This window comes from Geotrypetes seraphini, chromosome 5 (genome assembly GCF_902459505.1).
Source record: "Geotrypetes seraphini chromosome 5, aGeoSer1.1, whole genome shotgun sequence".
Classification (NCBI taxonomy): Eukaryota; Metazoa; Chordata; class Amphibia; order Gymnophiona; family Dermophiidae; genus Geotrypetes; species Geotrypetes seraphini.
This window is the reverse complement of record NC_047088.1, coordinates 42,011,637-42,025,559: the sequence shown is the minus strand read 5'-3', so window position 1 is coordinate 42,025,559 and position 13,923 is coordinate 42,011,637. Positions and strand designations below refer to the sequence as shown.

Here is a 13,923-nt window from a genome sequence, read left to right as displayed (position 1 = left end):
CAAAAGGGATCTTGGATTTCATGAAGACCACAATGAGAGCAAAAAACCATAAAACTATCATAAAATTAAAAATAAACTGAACAGATCAGAAGACACCTTTCATACTCAACTGCAGAAAGAGAAACTGAAGGGGCAGCAGACTCCCATGAGAAGGAGGTTTCAAAATAAAGGTCTGCACGGGAATGGGGATTACGGGAATCCTGCGGGTCCCGCAGAGATCACCCCAAGTTTACAGAATTCCCACAGGGATCCCCCCCCCCCAGGCTCACGGGACTCCCGTGGGGATCCCCACCAGGCTCACAGGACTCCCGCGGGGATGAAACAAGTGTTCCCAAGGCCTGGAAAGAGAATTAGTAGAAGATAGACAAAAGCAGAAACTGGTACCAAGATGATGGAAAAACAAACTACAGCTACAGCAAGGGAGAGGTTCATTTGGAGGGGGGCTATGCTCAAAGTAGGAAGCCCAGCCCCCTCTCATAGTTATGTCACCAATTGTGTTTAGTACAAAATGAAGTACAGTGGTGCCTCGCATAACGGACGCCTCGCACAGCGAACGCTGCGCACAACGAACTTTATGCCGTGATTCGTACAACGGACTTCGTTTCACACAACGAAGTCGCCCGAGCTGCATCCTTCCGGGGTTCCTTCTCCTTACCTGCCCTGTCGCAGCCCACAGCCGAACGGAAATCTTCCCGATGTCAGCGCTGACGTCGGAGGGAGGGCTTAAGCAAAGCCCTCCCTTCCTCCGACGTCAGCGCTGACATCAGGAAGACTTCATCTCTCGAGGAACCTACAGTTAGAGCGAAACGGAGACGCTCCGTTGAGCGTTTAATCATAGCCGAGTGTTGATTGTATTTATCATCATATACAGTCATCAGTTGCCCTGGGCCCCGGATAAAAGCTAAGTACTAATAGCCAAATACTTTTTTGCTTTATAAGAATTGAGAAGTGTCTACGAGTAGGAAGAAGGCAATGGCGAACGAAAGAGGGGGGAGGGGGCGGTCCGCCTCGAAGAATGTGCACAGCTGGTCAGGTCCCCTGATCGACCGACAACAGGCCCGGCCGACAAACCTCCCTGCCCTGTAGCCGCGAATCTAAATTACCTCTTACAGCAGCTTCAATAATCCAGCTGCTGTAAGAAGGTAATTTAGATTCGCGGCTACAGGACAGGGAGATTTGTCCGACCGGGCCTGTTCTGTTGTCGGTCGGGTGCAAAAGCGCCACAAAGGTGGAGGCAGGGAGGGAGGAAAGGTGGAGTGGAGAAGAAAAGACGCTTAATGGGGGAGAAGGCCGCTGAAAGCACATGTTGGAGCAGGGGATGAGAGGGAGGGAGAGAAGGGGAAATATTGGACAAGGGCAGAAGGGATGCTAAATCATAGGGTGACAGGCAGAGAGAACAACAGGAAAAAGAGTGGAAGCAATCTTGAACCCTGAGGGTGAGGGCAGAGAGAGGTGGTGAGATGATTGATCATGGGGAGAGAGACAAAAGGGAATAGAGATGGGATAGGAAGATAGTGGAAGTAAAAGGACAGGGAGATGTATGTTTTTAGATGTATCTAAATAAAAATAATAACAAAAAATTTATCTTTTTTATGTCATCTTAGCATATTTTATGCTGCAGAACGAATTATTTTTTTTTACATGTATTCCTATGGGAAAACGCGTTTCACATAACGAACGTTTCACATAACAAACTTGCTCCTGGAACCAATTAAGTTCGTTGTGTGAGGCACCACTGTACTTGCTAAGTTTGTTTTAGGGTTTCCAGTTCAGTTTTGGCACATTTTTCTTATGCAACCATTGCCCTGAAAAGTGCCTCTCTTAAATGATTTTGATGCTGTATTGTCCGATTCTTTCCTCATTGTTGTATTAAAAACCATTTGTGGATCTTGGAATGACCTCTCACAAGTTATCTATGTCAGATGGTGGAACCAGATTTGTTTGCACTACAGTCATGAGCTTTATATCGCCAAAAAATCCAACTCTTTTATTTCTTTTAACAAGAAATGGTCGACCCTAGTCACATGACCTAATGTCTAATTCTTTCTGGTGATGTAATAATAACAACAACAACTTTATTCTTCTATACCGCCATAGTCGGATAACTTCTAGGTGGTTCACACTGAAGAGAGATGGACAATCAGCAAGTTACAAAATGCAAATGGAGAAAGTACAACATATTATACAAGAAATAGACAGAAGGAATACACAAATTTGGTGTGGTTTCTGTTTAGGAGATAAATCTGTCAAACAGTACAATTTTAATTTCTTTCCGAAAGGCGCTGTAAGTCAGTCTGGCTCCATTGATATAGTTACCTAACAAAGACTGCTGTTTGCTTGCTTGGAACATGAAATGTATGCATCTCTTATTTCTGTTCACTGTTATTTGTTTATATTATATTTTATTGTTGGTTTAAATAAACTAAGACTTAAAAAAAAAAAAAAAAATCAAAACTGTCAGAAGTAATTGCTGCTTTTTATGGGGACAAGTAACTTTTATGGGGGGACAGAGGAGATTCCTTGAGGGGATGGGCGAGGACAGAGGGGATTTCTCACGTGGTCGGGCGGGGACAAAAAGGATTCCTCATGAGGACGGGCAGGGACGGAGGGGATTCCTCGCGAGGACGGGTGGAGACGGAGGGGATTCTGGCGGGTGGGTGGAACGGGCAGAATTTCTGTCCCCGCAAAACTCTCTATTTCAATAACTGTGATTGACATTTTTCTGCAGTATGCTCACAAGAATGGGCAAATACTATTCCTATTGCACTGGAATTAACTTTTTCTTCTAGGGTAGATAAGCTCAAAGATTAAAAATAAAGACAGTCCTTCGTATACAAGTACCAAATCATGAACGACCTATGGGGGCTGCCATTGCCTTCCCAAGTCATCTTTACCCCAGAAAGAAAGGTTTTTTTTAAATTTAACTACTCTTTTTTATACCACAAATCAAATGAGTAAGGTCATACATATGACAAAACTACTTTACAAACACAGACTATACCTTTTCTTCTTCTACTTTTTGTTTCCTCTTCTCCTCTACTGCAGCTCTTCGCAGCTCTTCTTTCTGTTTCTGCTCATCCAGTTTTCTTTGTCTTTCTTCCATCTGTTTTTCATACTGTAGTTTTGCTTTCTTCTCTCGTTCCAATATCTGTGACTCTTTTGCAGCTAGCAGATAAGACAAAATATTGGGAATGTTAGCTGGAAAAGACAATCTACCTTAGATGTGCTGTGAATTTTTTTTTAACCTGACATAACAATAGATAAGAGCAGTGGGAGAGCAGCACACCTTATATTTTAAGAAAATATTGTCTCTGTTCTCCAAAATATTCTCCACGTTTCCTTATTCCTACTCTCTGCTCTGATAAATTTTATTAGACAAGACTGTTTAACCCTATAGTGAACAAATGTTGGTAGCATCCAACAGAATATGGGCCCAGTACTTTGGAATCAATTACCACTGCAACTTCAGGTTAATATTTAAGGTACTTTTGAAGGTGCAACTATTTCTGTGTATTCTGTGCAACTATTTCTGTGTATTTCTGTATTCTGTGGTCGAGATCATCAAGTTTGCCTGCAATTTTAATTTTATCTAACTTTTATACTGTTATAAGTTGCCTGTTATGCATGTTGTTAGGATTTCCTATATTACAATGGAGTTCCTTTACCTTTCTCCGACTATAATTTAGATTTTATATAAACTACCTAAGCCTGGATAATATTTTACAATATATCAAATCAAGGTAAATGATAAACAATAATGAATTTAACAAAAAGAATCATAGTCATTTCGAAGTTTCTTAAATAAACGGATACAAGTGGATAACTACATTTACATTCCCAAGTTCTCTGGTAATAAAATGTGAAAATATTAAAGATAAAGATATGTATATCTTTGAAACAAACTAAAAACAGCTATTGTGAATGTATTAATAAAGGGTTGTGAATATTATTTTAAACTCAGTTCTGAATCTCTTGTAAATGTGATATCATTATGTGATGTACTACTTCATCATTATATGATGTACTACTTACCGTAACAGGTGTTATCCAGCAGGCAGATATTTTTTTACATGTGGGTGAAGTCATCCATGGAACTACAGCTTTAAAAGTGCATCGCCACTTTAAGAACTTGAGAAAGTTCACGAACTGCCTGAACTGCGCATGCATGAGTGCCTTCCCGCACAACGCTGTTCACGGCTTCTCAGTTTCATAAGCAATCTAAGAAGCCAACAGGTGGGTTGTGAGAATAGCTGCCTGCTGTCTCTGGATAACACCTGTTACGGTAAATAACTGTGCTTTATCCCAGGACAAGCAGGCAGCATATTCTCACATGTAGGAACTCCCTAGCTTACTAGAATGGGATGGAGGGAGAGTTGGCCATTAGGAAAATAAATTTTGCAATACTGCTTGGCCGAATTGACCATCCCATATGGAATAAGATTCCAGACAGTAGTGTGATGTGAATGTATGAACTGAGGACCAAGTAGCAGCTTTACAGATTTCATCAATAGGAGTGGAACATAGGAAAGCAACTGAAGCTTCCATAGCTCGGGCTTTGTGGGCTGTGACTCAACTCTCCAGTTGGAGCCCTGCCTGAGCATAACAGAAGGCGATACAAGCCCCCAACCATATAGAAATCGTTGTCTTGGATACAAGATGTCCTAACTTGTTAGGATCAAAGGAGATGAAAAGTTGAGAAGTTCTATGTGGCAGAGTTCTCTGCAAGTAGTAAGCCAAAGCTCTTTTGCAATCTAGAGTGTGAAGAGCCATCTCTCCAGGATGAGAATGAGGCTTAGGGAAAAACACTGGAAGTACAATAGATTGATTGAGATGAAATTCAGTGATGACTAGAAAGGAACCTTGGATGGGTGTGACGCACAACTTTGTCATGGTGGAACACTGAAGGGTGGGTCCATCACCAGCGCTTGAAGTTCACTTACTCTTCAAGCAGAAGTAAGGGAGATGAGAAAAACTACTTTCCAAGTGAGGTATTTGAGATGAACCTTAGACATTGGTTCGAAAGGAGGCTTCATTAGTCTAGCAACAACCAACATTAAGATCCCAAACCACTGGAGGTGGTTTGAGAGTTGGTTTGACATTGAAAAGTCCTTTCATAAATCTGGATACAAGAGGATGGGCAGTGAGAGGTTTTCCATCAACTAGTCTATGAAAAGCGTCGATAGCACCGAGATGAACTCTAATCAAAGTGGTCTTGAGGTCTGAATTGGATAAATGTAGAAGGTAATCCAATGCTGAAGATACAGAGGTGGATTTAGCATCATGATGAAAAAGAGTAAAGCACATGGAAAACCGTTTCCATTTCTGCTGATAACACTGTTACATAGACGGTCTTCTTGCTGCTTCTAAGATAAGCCTGACAGGCTGGGAAAGATGAAGGTCAGCCCGAGAGATACCAAGCTGTCAAGTGTAGATCCATGACTCTGTGTGAGAAGAGATGGAAAAATCTGAAGAGGGATTGGTTCCTTGATACAGAGTTGAAGTAGAAGGGAAAACCAGGGTTGTCTGGGTCACCGAGGAGCTATAAAAATCATAGTTTGTCTCCTTCCGTTTGAGCTTAACAAGCGTCTTGAGGATGAGAGGGATTGGAGGAAATGCATAGAAAAACTTGTGTCCAATCCAGTAGAAAAGCTTCTGCTTCTAGACGTTGAGGAGAGAGTACTGCCTGGAGCAAAACTGGAGCAGCTTCTGGTTGGGGGAGGGACGCAAACAAGACCTCCACTGAGAGAAGATGGTATGCAGAACTACAGAGTTGAGCATCCACTCTTGTGGTTGAAGAAACCTGCTGAGTGTCTGCAAGAGAATTTTGTTCCACTTGAATTATATTGCTTGCAGAAATATGTTGTGAGCAATCATCTAGGTCTAAATCTTTTGGGCCTCCTGACAAAGACAGAGAGAGCCCTTGCTGCCTTGCTTATTTATGCAATACATTGCAACCTGATTGGTGACAATGTGCTGAAAAGCTATGAAAGCATTGTAGATGGCTCCGAGTTCCAACAGATTGATTTGGCAAAGCTGGCCTGGGTAGACCAGTGATTTTGAGTGTGAAGACCAGATGAGCCCCCCAAGCTTAGGTGGACGAGTCCGTTGTCAGAAACTTCTGATGTGGAGGTGTGTGGAACAACAACCCTCTGGAAGATTGGAAGAGTTCATCCACCACTGCAGAGATTGTCGAAGTGAAGGAGTGACCATAACATGTTGAGACAGTAGGTCGAGAGCTTGAGACCACAGATACCCATTGAGGCATCCTGAGATGAAGTCTCGCAAATGGAGTAACATGCACCGTGGAAGCCATGTGACCAATAGTACCATCATTTGCTGGCCGAGAGTGATAGAAGATGAGAAGTCCGAGTGCAAAGCTGAATCAAAATTTTCTAGTCTTTGCTGAGGGAGAAACTATCCGAGATGAATGGTGTCTAGCAGAGCTCCGATAAATTGCAGTCTGAGAGGGCTGAATTTGGAATTTAGGAAAATTGATTTCAAAACCCAATTGCTGAAGGAAGAAAATTGTTAGGCGAGTCGCTGCAATCATCCCTTGAGAGGTTGGATCTTTGATCAGCCAATCGACCAGATAGGGGAACACCTGGAGACCCTGAGCCCGCAATGCCCCTGCCACTACAACCAGGCACTTGGTGAATACTCTGGGAGAGGATGCAAGGCAAAAGGGCAGGACCTTGTATTGATAATGGTGCCGTGCTATCTGAAATCTGAGGAATTTCCTGGAGGTCGGAATCACTGGAATGTGAGTATAAGCCTCCTTGAGATCTAGAGAGCATAGCCAGTTGCTGCGATCTAAGAGGGGATATAAAGTTGCCAGGGACAACATCCAAAATGTTTCCTTTACTAGAAACTTGTTCAGGCCCCTGAGGTCTAAGATTGGACATAGACTTCTCGTCTTCTTTGGATGAGAAAATACCGGGAGTAAAACCCCCGGTTTCTCTCGCAGGTGGAACATTTTCTATAGCATTGAGAAGAAGAAGAGATACTATCTCCTGAAGAAGGGACATCTACTGAGGGCTGAAAGAAGACTCTCTTGGAGATTGATCTGGAGGCATATTGACGAAGAGAGTATTCCTCTCGATTGACTTTTAATAATAATAATTTTATTTTTATATACCGCCATACCAAAAAGGTTCAAAGCGGTTCACAACAGGAAAAGTTGATACATACAGTGCAAATAAAATAACATACAGATAAACAGGCAAATATTAAAATACATCAATTAAAAAACGAGATAGTTTAAAACAGAACGCATTAAAATATCAACCTATCAAACAGATGTGTCTTTAACAGTTTTCTAAAATCAAAATAGAAAGTAGCCTCTTGCATAGTTTTTCCGAGCCAGAGGTCTGTGGTTATCAGTTCCCAACAAGGAACGAGGATAATACATTTGGAGCCAACCTCTGATTGGTTGAGGAAGAGGCTCAGAAAGAGGAACAGTGGCTATGCTATCAAGAAGCCCGTCAAAAAGACCGAGCAGGCCTTTCAGGAGCTGCTGATTGAGATTTCTGAGGATGCTGTTGTTTTTGCTTTTTCTGCTACGGTCTAGGAGGAGCAGCTGGTTTTAAAGAAAACGCCTTTGATATGAAGAAGGCTTAAAAGATTTAAAAGTTGAAGACTTAAGCTTGGATTTAACCAAAGCATCCCAATGTTTCTCATGATCAGTGAGCTTTTGTGTGGCATTTTCAAGAGTCACCAAACACCTCATCTCCCAAGCAGGGAATGTTCGCTAATCTGTCCTGAAGATTGATGTCCATATCTGATACTCTTAGACATGCGAGATCTCTCATTGTCACTGACATAGCTGATACTCTGGAAGATAATTCAAATGCATAATAAGCAGATCTTGACATATATCTTCTAGCTAGGGCAAGGGTGCGAGAGATATGATAAAATTCCTGTAAATGTTGTGGAGGACTGTATCTATTAAAAGAAGGCAATTTCTTAACAAAGTGCTTTACATAGCAGGAAAAATAGAAATTGTAATTTAGAACTCTATTTGCCAACATGGAATTTTGGTACAAGTGATGTCCAAATTTATCATAATGTGTCCTTCACGCCCTGGTGGAGGCATAGATTCTCGAAGGAGTAGATTTTTTCAAAGTCAACTCTACCACTAGGGACTGGTGCTGAAGCTGTGGTTTGCCAAAACCTGGAAAAGAAATTATTTTACACAGAGTATCCAATTTTCTGGGAACCACTGTAATGGTTAGGGGCATTTCCCAGTTCTTGTGAAAAGTCTCTTTGAGAATACCATCATAATCTAAGGCCTCCAAGTATTCAGCACTGTAGGCAGAATCAGTTTCTAGTTTGACTGGTAGCTCTTTGCCCAACTGCCCAGCCAGAAGCACACAGGTCTTCTTCACCAGTGATATTTTAATCCAGAAAATAATTTTAGTTCTACAGAGGTTATTATTCATGTGCAAACACAAAATTTTAATTCTTCTTTAATTCTGGTTCTGTCAACAATGTTAATTTTTGTTTTTATTCAGTCCTCTTCCCAAAATTTTAATTCTTAATCAGTTCACAAATTCACAGCAAATAATTTCTTGCTTTTTTTTATTGTGAGCAAAACAAGACACTTTTACAAACATATCAGAATATCACATGCATATAACAGAGCATTTTTTCAGTGTAAAACCAAACCAATGGTACAGTGCTTAGTGCTTTTCTCAGGAACCTTAAAGCAAATACAAGCAATCCTTAATACATGGCTGTGCATTTTTGTTTTTTTCAGCACATACATAAACTCACAGACTTTGCTGCCAGAAAATGTTGTTATAGTAGAAACATAGAAACATGATGGCAGATTAAGGGCAAATGGCCGATCTAGTCTGCTCATCCGCAGTAACCATTATCTCTTTCTCTCTCCGACAGATCCCATGTGCCTATCCCAGGTCCTTTTAAATTCAGACAGAGTCTCTGTCTCCACCACCTCTTCTGGGAGACTGTTCTATGCATCTACCACCCTTTTTGTGAAAAAGTATTTCCTTAGATTACTCCGGAGCCTATCACCTCCTAACTTTATACTATGCCCTCTCATTGCACAGTTTCCTTTCAAATTAAAGAGACTCGACTCATGCGCATTTACATTACATTACATAGGTATTTAAATGTCTCTATCATATTTCCCTTCTCCTGCCTTTCCTCCAAAGTATACAGATTGAGATTTTTAAGTCTGTCCCCATACGCATTATGATGAAGACCACATACTATTTTAGTAGCCTTCCACTAGACCGGCTCCATCCTTTTTATATCTTTTTGAAAGTACAGCCTCCAGAATTGTACACAATATTCTAAATGAGGTCTCACCAAAGTCTTATACAGGGGCATCAATACCTCCTTTTTCCTACTAGCCATACCTCTCCCTATGCAACCTAGCATCCTTCTAGCTTTTGCCATCACCTTTTTAATCTGTTTGGCCACCTTAAGATCATCACATACAATCACATCCAAGTTCCACTCTTCTGTCGTGCACTCCCTAAACTGTACCGTTCTCTCTGGTTTTTGTAGCCCAAATGCATGACCTTGCATTTCTTAGCATTAAATTTTAGCTGCCAAATTTCAGACCATTCTTCAAGCTTTACCAGGTCTTTCTTCATGTTATTCACACCATCCGGCGTGTCTACTCTATTGCAGATTTTTATATCATCTGGAAAGAGGAAAATTTTATCCGACAACCCTTCAGCAATATCATTTATAAAAATGTTAAAAAGAACAGGCCCAAGAACAGAACCTTGAAGCACACCAGTGGTTACATCCCTTTCGTCAAAGCAATCTCCATTGATCACTACCCTCTGTCGCCTTCCACTCAACCAGTTCCTGGAGAATGACACGGTGACAAAATTCATCACCGTTCCCATCCCCGCGAATAACCACGGGAAACCATCTTCATGTCATTCTTTAAGGAAAGAGGGAAGAATCAGAATATGAATGGCCACAACCACTGACCCGCAAGCTTTGCTTTGAATAATGCTGGTGTAGAAGGACAGAGGATGAAATAGACACTAGAAAATGACATGGGTTTATTATCCGCGGTTTTCTGCAGGGACGGGAACGGTGATGAATTTTGTCACCGTGTCATTCTCTATTCCTGATCCAGCCCAAGAGCACTCAATTTATTTATTAGACATCTGTGTGGAACACTTGTCAAAGGCTTTGCTAAAAACTAAATACACCACATCTAGCGCACATCCTTTATCCAATTCTCTGGTCACCCAGTCAAAGAAATTGATCAGATTTGTCTGACAAGACCTACCTCTAGTGAATCCATGTTGCCTCCGGTCCTGTAATCCACAGGATTCTAGAAACTTGACCATTCTCTGTTTTAAAAGTGTTTCCATTAATTTGCTTACCACAGAAGTCAGACTTACCGGCCTGTAATTCCCTACTTCTTCCTTACTTCCACTGGCTTCAGTAGGGAGGATCCCTAGGTTGACTGCGGGAGAGTTGTTTCGGGAATGTTATGTTAGAGTGCTCTATAGGGCTTATTACACACAGTGATTCTCCTCTTTGTTTGAAATATGGCCGGGAACCTAATACTTTTGCTCATTCATTTTGGGATCGCTGGATTTTTCAATCTTTTTGGATGTCTATAGTGCATTATATAAAAAAGTCTCTTCCGTTGTGCTCTTCTGAGTATGGTGGAGCAATTAGTTCTTGATATACCGGGTACTTTTCGTGACCTTCCTAAGGAGGGTCCTCACTGGTGTCGTAAGGTAACATAGTAACATAGTAGATGACGGCAGATAAAGACCCGAATGGTCCATCCAGTCTGCCCAACCTGATTCAATTTAAATTTATTTTATTTTATTTTTTTTTTCTTCTTAGCTATTTCTGGGCAAGAATCCAAAGCTTTACCCGGTACTGTGCTTGGGTTCCAACTGCCGAAATCTCTGTTAAGACTTACTCCAGCCCATCTACACCCTCCCAGCCATTGAAGCCCTCCCCAGCCCATCCTCCACCAAACGGCTATACACAGACACAGACTGTGCAAGTCTGCCCAGTACTGGCCTAGTTCAATATTTAATATTATTTTCTGATTCTAAATCTTCTGTGTTCATCCCACACTTCTTTGAACTCAGTCACAGTTTTACTCTCCACCACCTCTCTCAGGAGCGCATTCCAGGCATCCACTACCCTCTCCGTAAAGTAGAATTTCCTAACATTGCCCCTGAATCTACCACCCCTCAACCTCAAATTATGTCCTCTGGTTTTACCATTTTCCTTTCTCTGGAAAAGATTTTGTTCTACGTTAATACCCTTCAAGTATCTGAACGTCTGAATCATATCTCCCCTGTCTCTCCTTTCCTCTAGGGCAGGGGTGCCCACACTTTTTGGGCTTGCGAGCTACTTTTTAAATGACCAAGTCAAAATGATCTACCAACAATAAAATTTTAAAAAAACACAAAGCACACTGTACGCATAGAAAATGTTAATTATCATTCCTATTCCAGGGTTTTTCAAAGAGGTCAAAGCAGATGACTCTATACACTATCACCTCAGTAACAACCATACAAAAATAGACAAATATACCCCCCTCCCTTTTTACTAAACCACGATAGCAGTTTTTAGCGCAGGGAGCTGCGCTGAATGCCCAGCGCTGCTCTCGACACTCATAGGCTCCCTGCGCTAAAAACCTCTATTGCGGTTTAGTAAAAGGGGACCTTAGTGTAAAATATAGACAGCAGATATAAATTCAGACACATTTTGATCACTAAATTTAAAATAAAATCATTTTTCCTACCTTGTCTGGTGATTTCATGAGTCTCTGGTTGCACTTTCTTCTTCTGACTGTGCATACAATCTTTCTTCCCTTCTTTTAGCCTGTATGCTTCCTCTCCTCCAGACCTCATTCCTTCCCCCAACTTTTCCTTCCTCTTCCCTGCCCTTTCTTTCTCTCTGCCTCCCTTTCTTTTTTTTCTGTTTCTCTTCTTTCCTTCTGTCTCCCTGCCTGCCCCTTTTCTTTCTTTCTCCCTGCCCTCCCCCAAGCCACTGCCACTGCCATTGCCATCGCCATCAGGGACCAGGACCCAAACGCCACCAATAACAGGCCCCAAGCTCTCCCTGCTTCGGCCAACCAGCATTACTCTCTCCGACGTCAATTCTGTGTCGGGAAGAGGAAGGCTGATCAGCCCAAGATCGTGATCAACCTATTGGGGGAAATACTGCCGGGTCCTGCCTTCGCAGAAACAGAAAGTAGGCAGGACCCGGCAGGAAGAAGAACAAATGCTTCACTAACCTGTCTCCCGCATTAGCCCTTAGCAAACGCTTGCTTCAGGGCTCTCAACATGTGTGTGCCGGCTTCCCTTCTCCCAACCCCCGGGGATAACTTCCGGTTTCGGAGGGAAGAGAAGAGAAGCCGGCACGCACACGTTAGAGCCCGGAGCATAAGTTCGCTTCGGGCTGAAATCTCCAAGTCGGTTTTTTGGGTTTTTTTTAAATGTTCAGCAGCGGCAGATGACAGCTGGGCGGACCGCCCAGCTAAAAGGCCCTAGGGAGAACACTGGAGAGGAAGGCTGATCGGCCCGTAGATCAGGACGGCAACACGAGTCTATCACGGAGCCCGGGATGGGCTCTGCGATCGACTCACGTTGCCTTCCTGAGCTACTGGTCGATCGCGATCGACGTATTGGGCACCCCTGCTCTAGGGTATACATATTCAGGGCTTCCAGTCTCTCCTCATACGTCTTCTGGCACAAGCCTCCTATCATTTTCGTCGCCCTCCTCTGGACCGCCTCAAGTCTTTCGCCAGATATGGTCTCCAAAACTGAACACAATACTCCAAGTGGGGCCTCACCAATGACCTGTACAGGGGCATCAACACCTTCTTCCTTCTACTGAATATGCATCCTTCTGGCAGCAGCCACTGCCTTGTCACACTGTTTTTTCGCCTTTAGATCTTCGGACACTATAACCTCAAGGTCCCTCTCCCCGTCAGTGCATATCAGCTTCTCTCCTCCCAGCATATACGGTTCCTTCCTATTATTAATCCCCAAATGCATTACTCTGCATTTCTTTACATTGAATTTTAGTTGCCAGGCATTAGACCATTCCTCTAACTTTTGCAGATCCTTTTTCATATTTTCCACTCCCTCTTCGGTGTCTACTCTGTTACAAATCTTGTATCATCTGCAAAAAGGCACACTTTTCCTTCTAACCCTTCAGCAATGTCACTCACAAACATATTGAACAGGATTGGCCCCAGCACCGAACCCTGAGGGACTCCACTAGTCACCTTTCCTTCCTTCGAGCGACTTCCATTAACCACCACCCTCTGGCGTCTGTCCGACAGCCAGTTTCTGACCCAGTTCACCACTTTGGGTCCTAACTTCAGCCCTTCAAGTTTGTTCAGCAGCCTCCTATGAGGAACTGTATCAAAGGCTTTGCTGAAATCCAAGTAAATTACATCTAGCATATGTCCTCGATCCAGCTCTCTGGTCACCCAATCAAAAAATTCAATCAGGTTCGTTTGGCACAATTTACCTTTTGTAAAGCCATGTTGCCTTTGATCCTGTAACCCATTAGATTCAAGGATGTACATATCCTTTCTTTCAGCAACACTTACATTATTTTTCCAACAACTGAAGTGAGGCTCACCGGCCTGTAGTTTCCTGCTTCATCCCTGTGACCACTTTTATGAATAGGGACCACATCCGCTCTCCTCCAATCCCCAGGAATCACTCCCGTCTCCAGAGATTTGTTGAACAAGTCTTTAATAGGACTCGCCAGAACCTCTCTGAGCTCCCTTAGTATCCTGGGATGGATCCCGTCTGGTCCCATCGCTTTGTCCATCTTCAGTTTTTCAAGTTGCTCATAAACACCCTCCTCCATGAATGGCGTAGAATCTACTCCATTTTCTCATGTAACTTTGCTAGACAATCTCGGTCCTTCTCCAGGATTTTC

The 13,923-nt window shown here is 42.6% G+C and overlaps 1 protein-coding gene across 4 annotated transcripts in view; it reads right to left on the bottom strand.

Moving 5' to 3' along the window:
- The window catches only part of MAP7D3 (MAP7 domain containing 3), a 289,399-nt gene that overhangs the window by 235,931 nt on the left and 39,545 nt on the right, over nt 1-13,923 (bottom strand). For all 4 annotated transcript variants that reach the window (XM_033945723.1, XM_033945721.1, XM_033945722.1 and 1 more), the window contains exon 4: nt 3,002-3,165. In XM_033945723.1, coding sequence (XP_033801614.1) covers nt 3,002-3,165 — 164 coding nt within the window. The remainder of the gene's footprint in view (nt 1-3,001; nt 3,166-13,923) is intronic.